The 13,821-nt window shown below is 44.8% G+C and overlaps 1 protein-coding gene across 3 annotated transcripts in view; it reads right to left on the bottom strand.

Annotated features, from left to right (window-relative positions):
• Positions 1–1,126: 1,126 nt before the first annotated feature.
• Positions 1,127–13,821, bottom strand: part of bcl11bb (BCL11 transcription factor B b) — a 36,436-nt gene continuing 23,741 nt past the window's right edge. For 2 of the 3 annotated variants that reach the window (XM_085431349.1, XM_085431350.1), the window contains exon 3: positions 1,127–5,975. In XM_085431349.1, the coding sequence (XP_085287475.1) occupies positions 3,910–5,975 (2,066 nt within the window). In that variant the 3' untranslated portion in view covers positions 1,127–3,909. The remainder of the gene's footprint in view (positions 5,976–13,821) is intronic. The other variant, XM_085431351.1, reaches the window with a different exon arrangement.

Below are 13,821 nucleotides of genomic sequence, written 5' to 3'. Positions count from 1 at the left end.
AGACATGACTCCTTGCTTTAACAGTTTACCACATCAGTAATATCCGTAATCGGTGGCCAGAGTTTGGTGTGTTTTTTTTTTTTTTTTTTTTTTTTTTGACAAAATGCAATAAAGCATATAAGGATAAGCAAAGATTCACTGAGGAGTAGGAATAATGTTTTGGCTCATCAGTCCATGCAGGGCCATAATGGTGGCTGGAGCCTATCACAGCTGCACACTCTGCACAGGTCCAATCAAGTCCAACCATTCATATGCAAACAGCAACTTTAAAGACACAGATTAACCCATCGTGCATGTTTTTGGACCGTGGAATCAAACCTTTCTTTCTATAAACATTTAGATTAAAGGTAAGAGTAATTGGGTTTCTGTTTGGCTGGCGTGTGCTTTGTATAGTTTTCATTCATGTTGCAATCTGCAGATCAGCAGCACACTTGGAACCAACATCAGATTATGAGGTTATACTAAATTATGAGCAGCTGCTTCTGTTGGTTTGTACATAAGTGTATGCAGAAGTCAGTTTCTCGTGTGTGTCGGCCCAGCGAAATGATTTAAAAAAATAACTTTTTCTTAATGCCTTACAGAGATGCCTGCCGCAGTTCCGAAAATGGATGACTATTCACATTTTAGACGTGCACTAAAATTAAAAGTCGCGCACAGTAGCTGTTCCACGGCCGCGTCCGAGTCAAAGGAAGAAGAAATAATCAGAGAGGAAAATTGTTTCAATCATAGAGCAATTGCAACATTTATTGAAGTGTTGGCTTTCTTGTATTGATTTTTCAACACATTACAAAAATACATATATGTTCAAAACAGCAGATGTGTACTGTTCTGAAATCACTTATTTTTTCACAAGGATGCACCCCCCTCCCCCCACCCTCGCCCCAAAAAAAGAGAACAAGGAAACTATTTTGTACAAAGAGTGTAAGTGAAAGTTGTGAAAAGTGAAATATGAAAATGTATTTAAAATTACATTTTAATGTGCTAGCACAAGACCTTCAACCAACCATGAGGATAAACACCAAAAAAAAGAAGAAGAAGAAGGAGTCCATGAATGTCTGATAAAATGATTCGATAAAAGTATTCCTGCACAAAACCACTGTATTCGTTTTTCTCAGTTTTGAAAATCATTTTATTTTACACCCGTGGAGCATAGCTTCACCAAAAAACAGCAAATTCATTAAAAAAAAGAAAAGTGAAAAAAAAAATACTTAAAAAGATGAAGATACCAAAAGTCAATAATGGCACCACTGTTAGAAAAAAATGATAACCTGGCATGATTCTGCAATATTACATTAAAAAATAAACCAAAAAATCTGTTCATAGAGTGAACAAGCAATCATACAGAAATATATTCATGTAGATAAAATCCCTCCACCAGGACAATCATACAAAAACTGCTATGGCATTCAAATCATTTGAGAAAACATTGGAGGAAAACAATAGTTTATTATCATTTTTAAACACTTACACAGAGTATTTCATTAATGGCATACTTCAACACTGTAAACATATTGTAAGACTGAATGTCCATGTGTGTGTGTGTGTGTTTGGGACACTGTGAGGGCTCCACTCTTCCAGTTGCACGACTCACTTTGGCCTAAGTCTGAAACTGGGCTTTCGGGGGAACGTGCGCGTTCTCGACAGAACCTTGATTCTTTTGCAGTCGTGCGTCAACACGTGTAAGCAAACTGAAAGTAGCTCTTCAGGCAGTCTCGCTTTTCAAGTCAATTTGATAAAATATGTCAAACTAGCAGGTAAGTGGATAGCTTATGAAGAGCTCGACAGCTTGTTCCTTTTCGAAAATCATTAAAAGAAACAAAGAGCGCTTTGAATTCAAGGTACCACGTAGTTCAGTTTCTTTAAAAAACTAAATGGCACAGATAAAATCTGAAAATAGGCCAAAATGGGAGGTCAAATCTTCAAGTGACAATGCTTTTGATGATTGAGATTTGCAGTAGTAAAATGAAAGATGTATTCTCAATCTCCTTTCATGTGGCTTTGCTGTCTCCCTCCCCTCTCACGCTCACTCTGTCTGACTCTGATGGTCTGTTATAAGATGTGGCGAGTAGATGTGCATTTGGTTACAGAAAAAAAATACACTTTTCATATGCTCCCAATTTCATTTGAATGACTATTCTCCCTGGTCAAGGTCTTGCTCTCTCTCCCTCCATTTCTTTCTCTCGCATCTCCATTTCTCAGTTCCAATCTTTCATTTTATGCTCTGAGAATAGCCCCCTACTCAAGGTCGGCCGGCCATCCCTTAGTGCAGCTGTGCTCAAAATTATCATAACTCATTCAGCCTCTCTTTATATATATATATATATTACAGATTCATTTCAGAATGAACGATGCAGAAAATAAAAACTCCAATCCCCAGAAGACACGAACTCGCACACTGTCTCAAAATCTGTTACTGACAGTTAAACCCGTATCACTTTGTGAGGCGAATGAACAGGCTTCCCTTTAAAAGCAGCGCTAATACACGAATCTGAGCTAGTGAACTGTGAAAAGACGCCGTCACAGAGAAGGGCTTAGAGCGCGCCGCCGAGAGGAGAACGCACGCCCAACACGGACTGATATGAATTTCATCTGAAACCATTTTGTGCGCCGTGAGGGGAACACAGGAAGTCGACCTGGGTCAGAGAGAGTCGCCGTGCCAGACATGAGTGGGAGATGGAGAACGATTTAGAGAGTGTTGAAGCAGGTTTGGATTAACAAATTACCTTTAAGTAAAGCACACATCAGGTGGGGTCGTGGGTACTCGGACAGTCTGATAAAGCAATAATGTATGGTAGTTACATTTAGCATATACTGTGGATGACGCAAGCAGCTGGTCTTCTGATTGTTTAGTCTCGGCCATATTTCATGGTCAGTCAGGGCTACTTTTACATATATAAAAAAAAATAATATATTTACAAACCATAAACAGGACTGTTCTCCTTCTCACATTAATCACAAGTAGTCTCAATTTATTCAACATATTAAATATGGTGGTTTTAACCTACACTGGGAATGTACTGAGCATCAGTTAAGGGTTTCTCCATCAAGTGCAACCTTTATTTATGTCCTTTGTGAAGCAAGGACAGCAATACAGTAACTGCATTTTCAAATTATTCACATGCCAATGTTGAAAAGGACAAAAAATAATAATAATTCCCTGAATAAATTAATAGGAACTCACCAGATCTCTAAGGTAATGCTGGATTTTTTTAAAAATCCGCCATATTGTTTTATTGTCAGGCTGACATTCAGTGCTTTGAGCCTGTACGAAGGGAATGGATTGTAGTCCGCTGCTGCAGTTAATATAGAAAACAATTATTTATTTATTTATCTTACTTTTAAAAGCTATCTGCTTCACACAAATTTATTCTCACTTGATAATAAGCTTCCTTACAGGAAAAAAGAATGAAAATTTGTATTAAGGGTGACTTCTTTTATCACATTTTTGTAAAGAAAATTCTATTTTTTTAAGCACATTTCAAAACTAACTCCATATGAAATCCCACAAAGATGTACCTGCACATGCCAAATATCATTACAAAAATCCAATAAATACAGAAATTATTGCACAGTAGAAAGGCTCCATGGATTCCTAACTGATAAAATCCTCAGACGGTTTGCCAAGAAACACCTAGTTAGGCATTCTAGGCAAGTTCTCATTAAAGTTTCCCTTTGTTTATATTCTCAGGTGGCAGTTTCTGTGACGAGGAAAAGAAAGAAGAAAGAAAAAAGGATGAACATCAATCATCAATCAAAACATTTTCTAGAGAGATTATCCAGCCAAGCCCCATTGCAGAAAGTGGTTATAAGGATTTTGTGTGTGTGTGTGTGTGTGTGTGTGTGTGTGTGTGTGTGTGTGTGTGTGTGTGTTTGGGTACACTGTATGCTGTGTAACTAATGGTTGCTGGCTTAACTTCTGTCTGCTTGCTCCAATTTGACCTCGCTGGCCATCAAGTGTTCACCATGCCATTTCTTCATGTGTTTCTCCAGTGTGCTGTAGACACTGAAGGGCATGTGGCAGATGTCGCAACGGTATACCTCTTTTCCATATTGCCCGTGGGTCTTCATATGGCGCGTCAGCTTGGAGCTCTGGGCGCAGGCGTAGCTGCACAGGTCACACTTGTAGGGCCGTTCCCCCGTGTGGCTGCGTCGGTGCACCGTCAGGTTGCTGCAGTTCTTGAACACCTTGCCGCAGAACTCACAGGTGTCATTCCTCCTCTCTTTGGAGCTTGGAGGCCTGCCAGGTCCGGGTCCCCGCAGGAGGTGTGGGGTGCTGCTGCCACTGCGCCCTGAGGCACTCCCGCCTTCCATAAGCTCCCCAGGTGGGGTGGAGAAACGGAGGCTTCCCGTTTCTGAAGAGGAGTGCTCCGAGGAGGTGGCAAACGGCGACTGACGGGAGTCAGTGAATCCCAAGAAAGGTTCTCTGATGAAGTGGCGCGAAGCAGCGTAGCCAGCCAGCAGCTGAGAGTAGACGTTTTCCGGGGAAATGAGAGGTATGGTCGGGGGAATCTCCAGCTGTTCTTTCTCGATCTTGATCCTCTTGTTGTTGGAGGGGCTCGGGCTGGTGATGGGGGTGGGCCGCCTCTGGAACAGCCCGGGAAAGCACTCTGCTTCAGATACGCTGATTCTGCCATTCATCACAGGCCTCTGGTCCTCCTGCTCCTCTCGCTGTCTGTCAGGTTCCCTCTCATTTTCTCGTTCTCGTTCTCCTTCAACCCCCTCTCCGCCGTCGCCGTTAGGTTGTCTCTCCAAGCTTCTCTTGTTAGGGTTAAGTCTAAGGTGATTGTCCAGATGGTTGTAGGGGTGCATGATGCCCACCCCACCACTGTCGTTTACTCTATCCCCACTCGGGGGCTTCTCACTGGGAGACTGTCTTGAGCCATTTTCTCTGTTCTGGGTGAACTCTTGGGAGTCCTCGCTTAAGTTGGAATCTGGCCGACTGCCATTTTGCAGTTCTTCCTCCTCTTCCTCTTCCTCCTCCTCTTCTTCTTCCTCTTCTTCCTCCTCCTCCTCATTGTCCATCCCCATTCCTCTTGCATCTCCCTCCCTATTCTTCTCTTCACCCTCTCCCCCCTCCCCTCTATTTCCCTGTTCTGGTGAGCCGGTTATGGCCCCAGACTTGTTGTGCATATGTGTCTTCATGTGCCTTTTAAGCTTGCTGGCCTGAGAGCAGGCGTGATCACATAGATGACACTTGTACGGCCTCTCACCTGTGTGACTGCGTCTGTGGACGATCAGGTTGCTCTGGAACTTGAAAATCTTGCCACAGAACTCGCAGGATTTCGATTTCCCCGGGGCCTGGTTCTGACCCTGTGTGTCAGGAGGGCTTGAAGAGCCGTGTCCCCCCTGAGAGGTGGGTGGCTGAGGGGGATAGGTAAGAAACGGCGAGAGCTGGGATCCGGGCTGGAAAAGCGTGGGACTCAGGAGGCGATGCATGGGTGGCACACGGTTGGGTGAGAGAGGAGGCGTGGGTCCACCGTTGTTGGTTGTGTTGCCTGCCAGTTCCCTCAGCCGACGGGAGAAGTCCATGGGCGGGTGCTCCATGGGGGTCATTCGCATCACCCTCTCGAAGGCACTGGGGTGCTGTGACAGCAGCCCCATTTCCTCTGGGCCCAGCCGCTCACGAGGTGGTCTTGGGGGAGGCGGTGGGCTGACAAAGGGCGGTGTCGCGGGCAGCCGCGTCTCCATGTAACCCGGAGGATGGGGGTGATCCCTGAGCTGGGGTCCAGCCATGCGGAGGAGGTGGAATGGGTTGCTGGCATCACCAAGGAAAGTGGGGAGAGGGGAACGGGGCAAGGCGTCAGCTCCTGGGGGTGGAGGAAGAGCCATGCGGGGAGTGAGGGAGCAGTTGACTGGGTGGTTGTCCAGGTAAATGCGGATGCCATGGGTGTGCTGGGCGTGCTGAAGCAGAAACCAGGCACTGGTGAAGGTCTGCTTACACGTAGTACAGATGTAGCTGGATGGCTCATCTTTTTCTGTGGACCAAGAGAGGAAAAAAATCACCATCAGTGATGAAACAAGAAACTCAAAAATCATTTTTTTCCTTCGACAACTAAACCAACCCATAATATTTTATTAAACACAAGCAAATGAACTGCGCATTGTTTTTCGGTGTGTGAGTGTGAGTGTCTTCTGTGGGCTTTTGTGTTGTCTCTGTGTGTGTAGTGTATGAAATACATGTGCAGTCAGGGCATGTGTCTACAGGCTAGTGTAGGTGGCAGGTATTGCCCTTAGGCCATAGCATATTATGCTAATTCTAATGTCAGCTTGGCTTTAATATACAGATCCATCTCGTCTACTTTGTCATTTCCATATGAAGAAAGGGTAGGCAGCAGTGGAAAAGGGGGAAGAAGGGAGGTGGGGGCGGCAGCTGGGGAAGGGAGGTGAGATGTGGAACTAGAGAAAGAAAGCCACTCAAAAGGAAGGAAGGAAGAGCGAGACGACGTGTAAACAGCAAGAGCCGACACTGTATCCACATTAAATAAAGCTCTACGTCACGGATGTAATAACAGCAGTAAAGTGATCTGTTGTGACTCCGCATGCAAACACACGCACAGAGCTATATGCCACACACTGACAAATTGGCCCTTTAAATGTTGAGACTTAATAATGCCAAATGAATCTATCAGTCACTGTGGCGTGGCCCTGTCAGCCTGCTTGTGACTCATAAAAAGGGCCTTCGTAGAGATTCATCTAATTCAACACAGGCTCGTGCTGGAGAGGCATTTCCACATTTCTCGTGTTTGCTCACAAACCATCTGCATCTACTTTATCATCAGTGGCTACCGCGAACGGAGTCGAGTTGGTACGGTGGTCCCAAGGTTTGAAGCCCGCCAGGGACAAAACAAAGACGGGGAAGTTAGTAGCGCTCAAAGTTTTGTGTGATCAAGAAAGCAGTCCTGAACCATTGGCTGACGAATATAAAACACACATTTCCCCTTTTTCCCATTTCCTTTTTCACTCGTCGTCTCCCTTCTCTCTACACCTCTGTACACACTCGCACAGATTCACACATACACTCGCGCTGTGGAGAACAGATGAGCGAAAGCTGATGTTGGATCAGTGTCTAGTACAGGAAGCTGATTTGGCGGTGTGATTGGTTTGGCTTTCCCCAGGGGAGAGAGGGTCAGAAAGAGTTAATGAGGGGCTCATTTACTGATTCTGTCTGTTTTTCTCTGCTATTAGTGGTGCTCTGGTGTAGCCATCGCTCTCGCTATTTGTGTGGGGTGGGACACGACCTGACTCCCGCTACTTAATGCGTATGCTCGAGCGTGTGTTTGTGAACGTGTGTGCGGACATGTATGTGGATGTATTTTTTTTGCGTACGCCTGTGTGTATGTGTGGGGCGAGTGGCGGGCTGCCTGCCCGTGTTTAGTTTGGCTAAGCTTCACACGGCCGCTTGGCAGCAGAGAGCTGGACAGCTTAACAGCTTGGACGGGGAGAAGAGAGCGAGAGAGGGAAGGGGAAAGGAGGAGGAGGAGGAGAGGGGGTAAGAAGAGAGGTGGAGGGACTTTAAGGGCCAGACGTGCTTGGCTAAACACGCGTGCACGTACGCATACACACAGACAGCACACATACGCACACACGGGGGCTGCTTACATGTCCCCAGGGAGCAAGTTAGGTGTATAGACTGAATAATCTCATCAATGCACAAGGATCAATATTAGATGAAAATGTGAGTTTAAGAGAAGGACTGGTGATTTCTTTTTTTCCAGTTTTGTCTACATTTTTGTCAGCGCACAAGGCCTCATCAGTACAAGTTATCCAATCAAACAACACCAGTCCCACAACCTTCCAGCCCCCCACCGTTACAACAACACATTTGCATCTTGTCATATCTTACACAGCCGTGCCATATGCTGTTAAAGGAAGCGTGGCAGCTAATAGAGTGGCAGCTGATGGCTGCTGCCTAATGACGGCCAAAGACAAATTTCATCAACTTCCCAAACAAGCAAGCAAGGAAGGAAGCAAGCCGGGTGGGGGAGGGGGGAAACCGAGACAGGGGAAAAGAATAGAAAGCAAGTGCTGTGCTGCCAATTTTGGTATCAAGTAAATACGGCACCGGTGTTGTCGATATCGATACCAATACTGTTACTTTTAACCCATAAAGCCAGCTTATGTAATGGAGATCAGTGTGTCATGACTTATGAGATGAATCAATGATTTGCGAGTTCTGAACTCATTTTAAATCAATGTGATTTTTACTTTAATAATAATTAATTAACACAACAAAACACAGCTTTTCATATATTTTGAAACTGCGTTTTTTTGGGAGCCTGTCTCTAAAGGACTGTGGCTAAACATGTCATAAACTATAAATAAAATAAACTTGAAAGACAGCAAAAAGAAAAATCAGACATTTTTGTAGTGTATGAGGTGAATAACACAATCTAACACAATTCAGTGAACTCACAGGATAGAAACAAAGTATCAATCCTATCATTCTAGTATCAATCTGATACCAATGCCAGTGTTGGTACATCTAGGAATCACCAAAGGGACGAGAGCGGTAAAACAAAGCCTGCAGCCTCCCTTATGAGTAACATCACAGGGCACTACCTTCTTGTTGCTCGCCGACTACGAGCCATGACACACACAGCTGCACAAATAAGTTATGTTACAGACATCCTCTCTCCATTCTTTCCTCTTATATAAAGACTTCCACACATGCTGAGAGAGCGTCGCTCGACAGCGCTCCGGCCAATAAAAGCCTTCATTAAAGAATCACGGTGGGCCGTGTCATGCTTCAGTTTGTGGTAATTACAGTCGTCTGCCTGACACACAGGCAGGGACCCCTCCACCGCTGACCGCCAAGGTCAACTACCAGTTAGAATAGTTACATTCTGCTCTCTACGCGATCGCTGATGCTGGACCTAATCGCCCAATTTACTCCAGCACGCCATGCGCGCACAGACACACGCAGCCTTTACACACACACACACATTCAGCGTGTGTGTGAATGAGACTGAGAAGAGAGGTTAAATGAAATGGAGTCACAGCAGGATTCGGTAATGTGGTACAGTGCATTTTGCTGTTTTTTTCTTCTTCATTTTGCTAGCAATAGTGTGGTTTGTAAATGTTCTAGTGTAATGGGATTCACCTCGAAAAGACTCCCAGCCCAGGTGTTCACTCCAGCAGACTTTTCCCATGAAAGAGAGGAACACAATACAGAACTGAGACCAGCTTAGGAGGGCAACTCTTTGTCCTGTGCAACAAAACAAGGGCTAAGGGCCAGGAGGCCTGGAGGAAGTTATTAAAACATTGGCACATGCGTGGAGCTGAGGTGGGCCAGTAATAATGCTCTCCTTCTCTCCTGGGTTGTTTTTTTTTTTTTTACTAAACCACCAGGCCAATTAACCCAGACTTCGGGGACTAAGATCTGAGCTTTACATCAGATTTTATTCTTTCCAGATTGCCTTTTATAGCCATTATTTTGCCTTAAAAAGTACAAACAAAATGCCAGTGAAGGAAGGGGAGCCATGACATTGACTGCTTGCATATGGCCAGTGTAGTTGGCTGGTAAGGGTTGACGTAGACACCAGGTGTATGGCGGAGACATATGGAGTTGTGTTTAATTCACATATTCCATCTCTCCAGCTTGTCTGATTTATATTTCAAAGCATGGGCTTCCTCCATTTACATTACACTTACATTATGAGGCCTTTATCGGGTGTGCTAATCCACACGGACTTATAATAAGACCACAGAAGGATAACAGAATTCCACAGGCTCAGCCTTCAACGAGAGGGGCAAACAGGAGCCTCTCTGCTGAGTGAGAACAGCGAGTGGATGCTAATGAATCCTCGCTGATGCCAAATTAACTCTCAGAAAGCTCAGGGAAATACAATCATAACTGAAAATAAGTAGCGATGAATTCCAGACCGTCAACTTCTGGACAGCACCAAACCAAACAGCATGAATGAAAAGTGTAGAACAAACTTGTTTTAATGTAAAACAACCCAAAAAAGAATAACCCAGTGCAGGTTTTTGGTTGTTAACAAGAAAACAACTGGGGTAGAGAGGATGTGCTATACTCGACGTCTCACACACACACACACACCCACACACTGCAGCATTCCTGGGGTTCACGTTCGCTGTACTGCTCCAACATTCCATCAAGGGCGACAGAACGCCACAGCGACAGATTTGCATACAGAACAAAGCCGCCCGCCGGCTAGGCCACTGGGACACAAACCTGCGCCCCTGCAGCCCCTCCTCTCCTCTCCACCTCTGTGCACGCACTCACACTGCCTCTGATGCCCGTGCACACGCCTGCACAAGCCCTGGGAGTACGCATGTGTGCACCTGTCAGGGGTTAGCTGACACCTCTGCTGCTGGCAAAGCAGCTTCTCATTAGCATGGCTGTGATCTAGGGGTCCCCAGGGGTCCCAGCCTCCTCACCTCACCCCTTGCCCCCCCACAAACCTCTGCTCCTCTCCTCCTCCTCTTCCTCCTCCTCCTCACTTCTCCCAACTATCCCTCTCGCTCGTCGTCCTCCTCCTCCTTCTTCTGTGCTGCACTCCCTTTCTGCTCTTGATGGCTTGTTTGTCATGAAGCAGACTAATCAGGAGACACAGGGCCACGCAGATCAACTGTGGAAGCCTGTGTGTGTGTGTGTGTGTGTGTGTGTGTGTGTGTGTGTGTCTGCTTCACAGGAGATAGGGAGTTTGGACGGTAAACTACAGTACAGCCCCCGCTGACAGTCACACATAGGTGGGTAAAGAAAGAGGGAGATGGAAAGAAAGAAATAAGTGGAGAGACTGTGGAGGGTGGCAGTAGTAGGCAGGGGGTAAGGCTCTCACACAGTGTGGCTGGCTCCATGCTAACTCAAACCAGCTTTAGCCTGCTAACCATATACATCTGTGTGTGTGTGTATGTGTCTGCAGCCAATATGACCAGCTGAAATGCCTGACAGCCTCAGATGGGATTTTAAAGAAACAGCACTCTTTTTAAATTGTGGCAAACTCAGAGCCACACACAAAATATATATAAATATTTATTATGATGTGTTTTACTATGGCCTCCTTTCTTTTTTTAATCTCTTCACTTGTCTGCGTGTTTTCTCTCTTTTCCCTGTCTTTCTTTTTCTCTCACGCACACACTAAGCACCTGTACATGCTATCTGGGTACTCCACCCTGACCCTCATGCCTTTTGCTATGTGGGTCAAATGAACAATATAAGGGATCGGGTATCTCCAACAACTTGATCACAGACACGCACACACACACACTGACTAGGTCCAGCTGCACAGCAATGCATGAGTGGAGGAGGCTCTCATGTAGCACGACTGAGGGAGAATGTTACCGCCATGAGGCAAGCTATCCCAGCCAGGGCACGGAGGACACGCTGTGAAAAATAACTGGCAAGACCTCTCCGTCAGTAAAGAGCTATGACTTTGGCTCAGGTTCTAGGACAAAGAGGGAGAAAGAGGGAACGATATAAAGTAAAAGGGGAGAATAAAAAGAAAAAGGGAGCTCCATAAAGTGCATTAGCTAAGCCCTCTGTGCCATTTCTCTAAGCCTGACTCATCGCTATCAGCTCCTAACTGGTCCCAGCGCCTGTGTGTGTGTGTGTGTGCGTGTGTGTGTTTTGGGGGTCTTTGAACACACTTGTGGGGTCTGCTGTCTATCACGTGATGATGACAAATGGATGACACTCAGTCGTGCTTGTGGTTGAAAGAAGATGCAAGAAAGTCGGAGTGAGATGGAAAAGGGGATTGAAGGAGGGAGGAGAGGAAAAGAAGTGGAAAAAGTAGAACTGCACGCAGCGTGGAAAGAAAACAGAATCGCACTTTGTTTTTGTTGTTTTGTCTTTGTCTTTATCACATGCATTTCAATTTTCAGGCAAAAATTACATCCACTTTAATCTCTTGTTCCATCTCCTACCCATTTTACCATGACACAGAAGCGCGAAAAACAGACAAAACATAAACTTAAAACTTAAAAAAAAGGACCCAGTAGCGGCGGCGTCACCGGGTGGGGGTGATGAAGGGAAAATTCCAACAGAAATAATACGAGAACTCAAAAACCACTTTCACAAACAAATTGAGAAATTGAGTTAGTGGATTCGCACAAGGTTTGTTGAAAATGTCCTTCCCTCTAAAATGGGCAAATACGTCATTCATGAAGGCGGTTTTTACAACCTCCAGTTGTTTTCAAAGTTTAGCCACCTGTAGCCGCCACGTGAATGAGTAAAACGCTCGCCCGTGTCAACATTTTCACACGGAGCAGGTTTCTAAACACTCTTAACCTAGAAAACTGAGCTTTCTAACAAACCCAAGCAATTAATTTTTTTCCTAAAATTACCCAATCAGTTTTACAGCAATCTACTGAAACAGCAAGCGAAACTACAAAGAATTGAGACGAGACTTGAATTGCATCACACGGTCACAATTTATGGGTGTAAATGTTTTTTTACTCATACTTTTACAATGTCCTAAAATAGAAACATCCTGAATATTTTCACGTATTGTCTCAGACATGAGGAGCAAACGGCAGATATCACCGGTTCGTTGGAGGTTTTACATCCAAATGAGTTTCACTTATACCCACAGGGACACTTTGTCCACAGAGCCAATTTGCTATTCAGCGGCGCTAAATAGCAAATTGACTTGTGACATGTGAGCGAAATGTGCGTAATTAAAACAATGTAGGCATTATAAAATGATGTGAAAATGTGAGCTTTAATATGGCGAACATGCTGAAATGTAGTGTTTGTCCTGACTTGTATTAAAGAGCACATCCTTTTGCAAATGTCTCCCAAGGATGAGCCGCCTGCATTGACAGACATATCTTTTGCAATGTTGCTACTGTGCCTCGGTTTTGTGATGTATGTGTATCTATGTGGCATTCCATGTGCCCTATATGTGTTTGCATGCATGCGCCCCTTGTTATTGTGTGTATATCTCGGTCTACCATTCTGTGAAGGGGTGAAATATTCTTTCAGCAGTAGTAATGATTCCCAGCTGGCTTCTGCCCACTGGAGCCAAGAAGCCAGTCCCGCTTAACTAACAGCCCACAGGAAGACACCAGCATGGCCTTGAATGGAACACAAGTCCTTCCAATCTAATTACCTTACTATAAAACTCGCCTCTTGCATGTCACAAAGGAGAAGACCTTCGTGATCTGAGTTACTATTAATGAACACCTTTTCTATATAAACGATCAATTCTGTTCCCCTATTTCAGGAACAAAGCAGAGGCAACAAGAGAGACTACAACAACGATTGCATGTAATTAGTGCTAGTTCACTAAAGTTGTGTTACGGGGGGGTAAAGTTGGACCACAGATTTACATTTTTCTTATCTAACTCGGGGTCGAAAGGTAGTGTACATATTTGTTCATCAAATATGAGGCTAAAGCCAGGAAATTGTGCACTTGGTTAACAGAAAAACTCAGCACAGCGGAAAAACGGGGAGCTTGGGCAGTCATTTTCACACTTCAGCTCATATGGATTAAATAAACGAGATATAACTTAGAAAGCTTTAAAGCTGACGGGCTTCTCTTAGATTTGTGGTATAGTTGGGTTTTCCAACACGCTCTCATATCATAGTCACATGCGGCCATTTTATCAAACAGGAAACAGCAGTTCGCGTCTCATTTCGGAGGTGTTTGCTTTGCCCTTATTTGCCCTTTGTTTCCATTTGGCTGTTTACCTTTTCTTCTGCTGTTATCTTGTTGGGCTGTTTTTTCAGCTAAAGCATCCATTTTTCAGTTGGGTGATGTTCGTTTTGAGGGCTTCGTGCTTTGCATTTTTTTTTGTGAACTTCTTGGATACATTTGGGAAAATTCACAAATTTAAACCTGGGGTTTGAAAAATCAT

The sequence above is a fragment of the Copadichromis virginalis genome, linkage group LG15, assembly GCF_057382275.1.
Source record: "Copadichromis virginalis isolate Kocher_CV1m ecotype Utaka linkage group LG15, C_Virginalis_male_GT1.1, whole genome shotgun sequence".
Classification (NCBI taxonomy): domain Eukaryota; kingdom Metazoa; phylum Chordata; class Actinopteri; order Cichliformes; family Cichlidae; genus Copadichromis; species Copadichromis virginalis.
The sequence above is the reverse complement of the archived record's forward strand: the minus strand, read 5'-3'. Positions and strand labels throughout refer to the sequence as shown.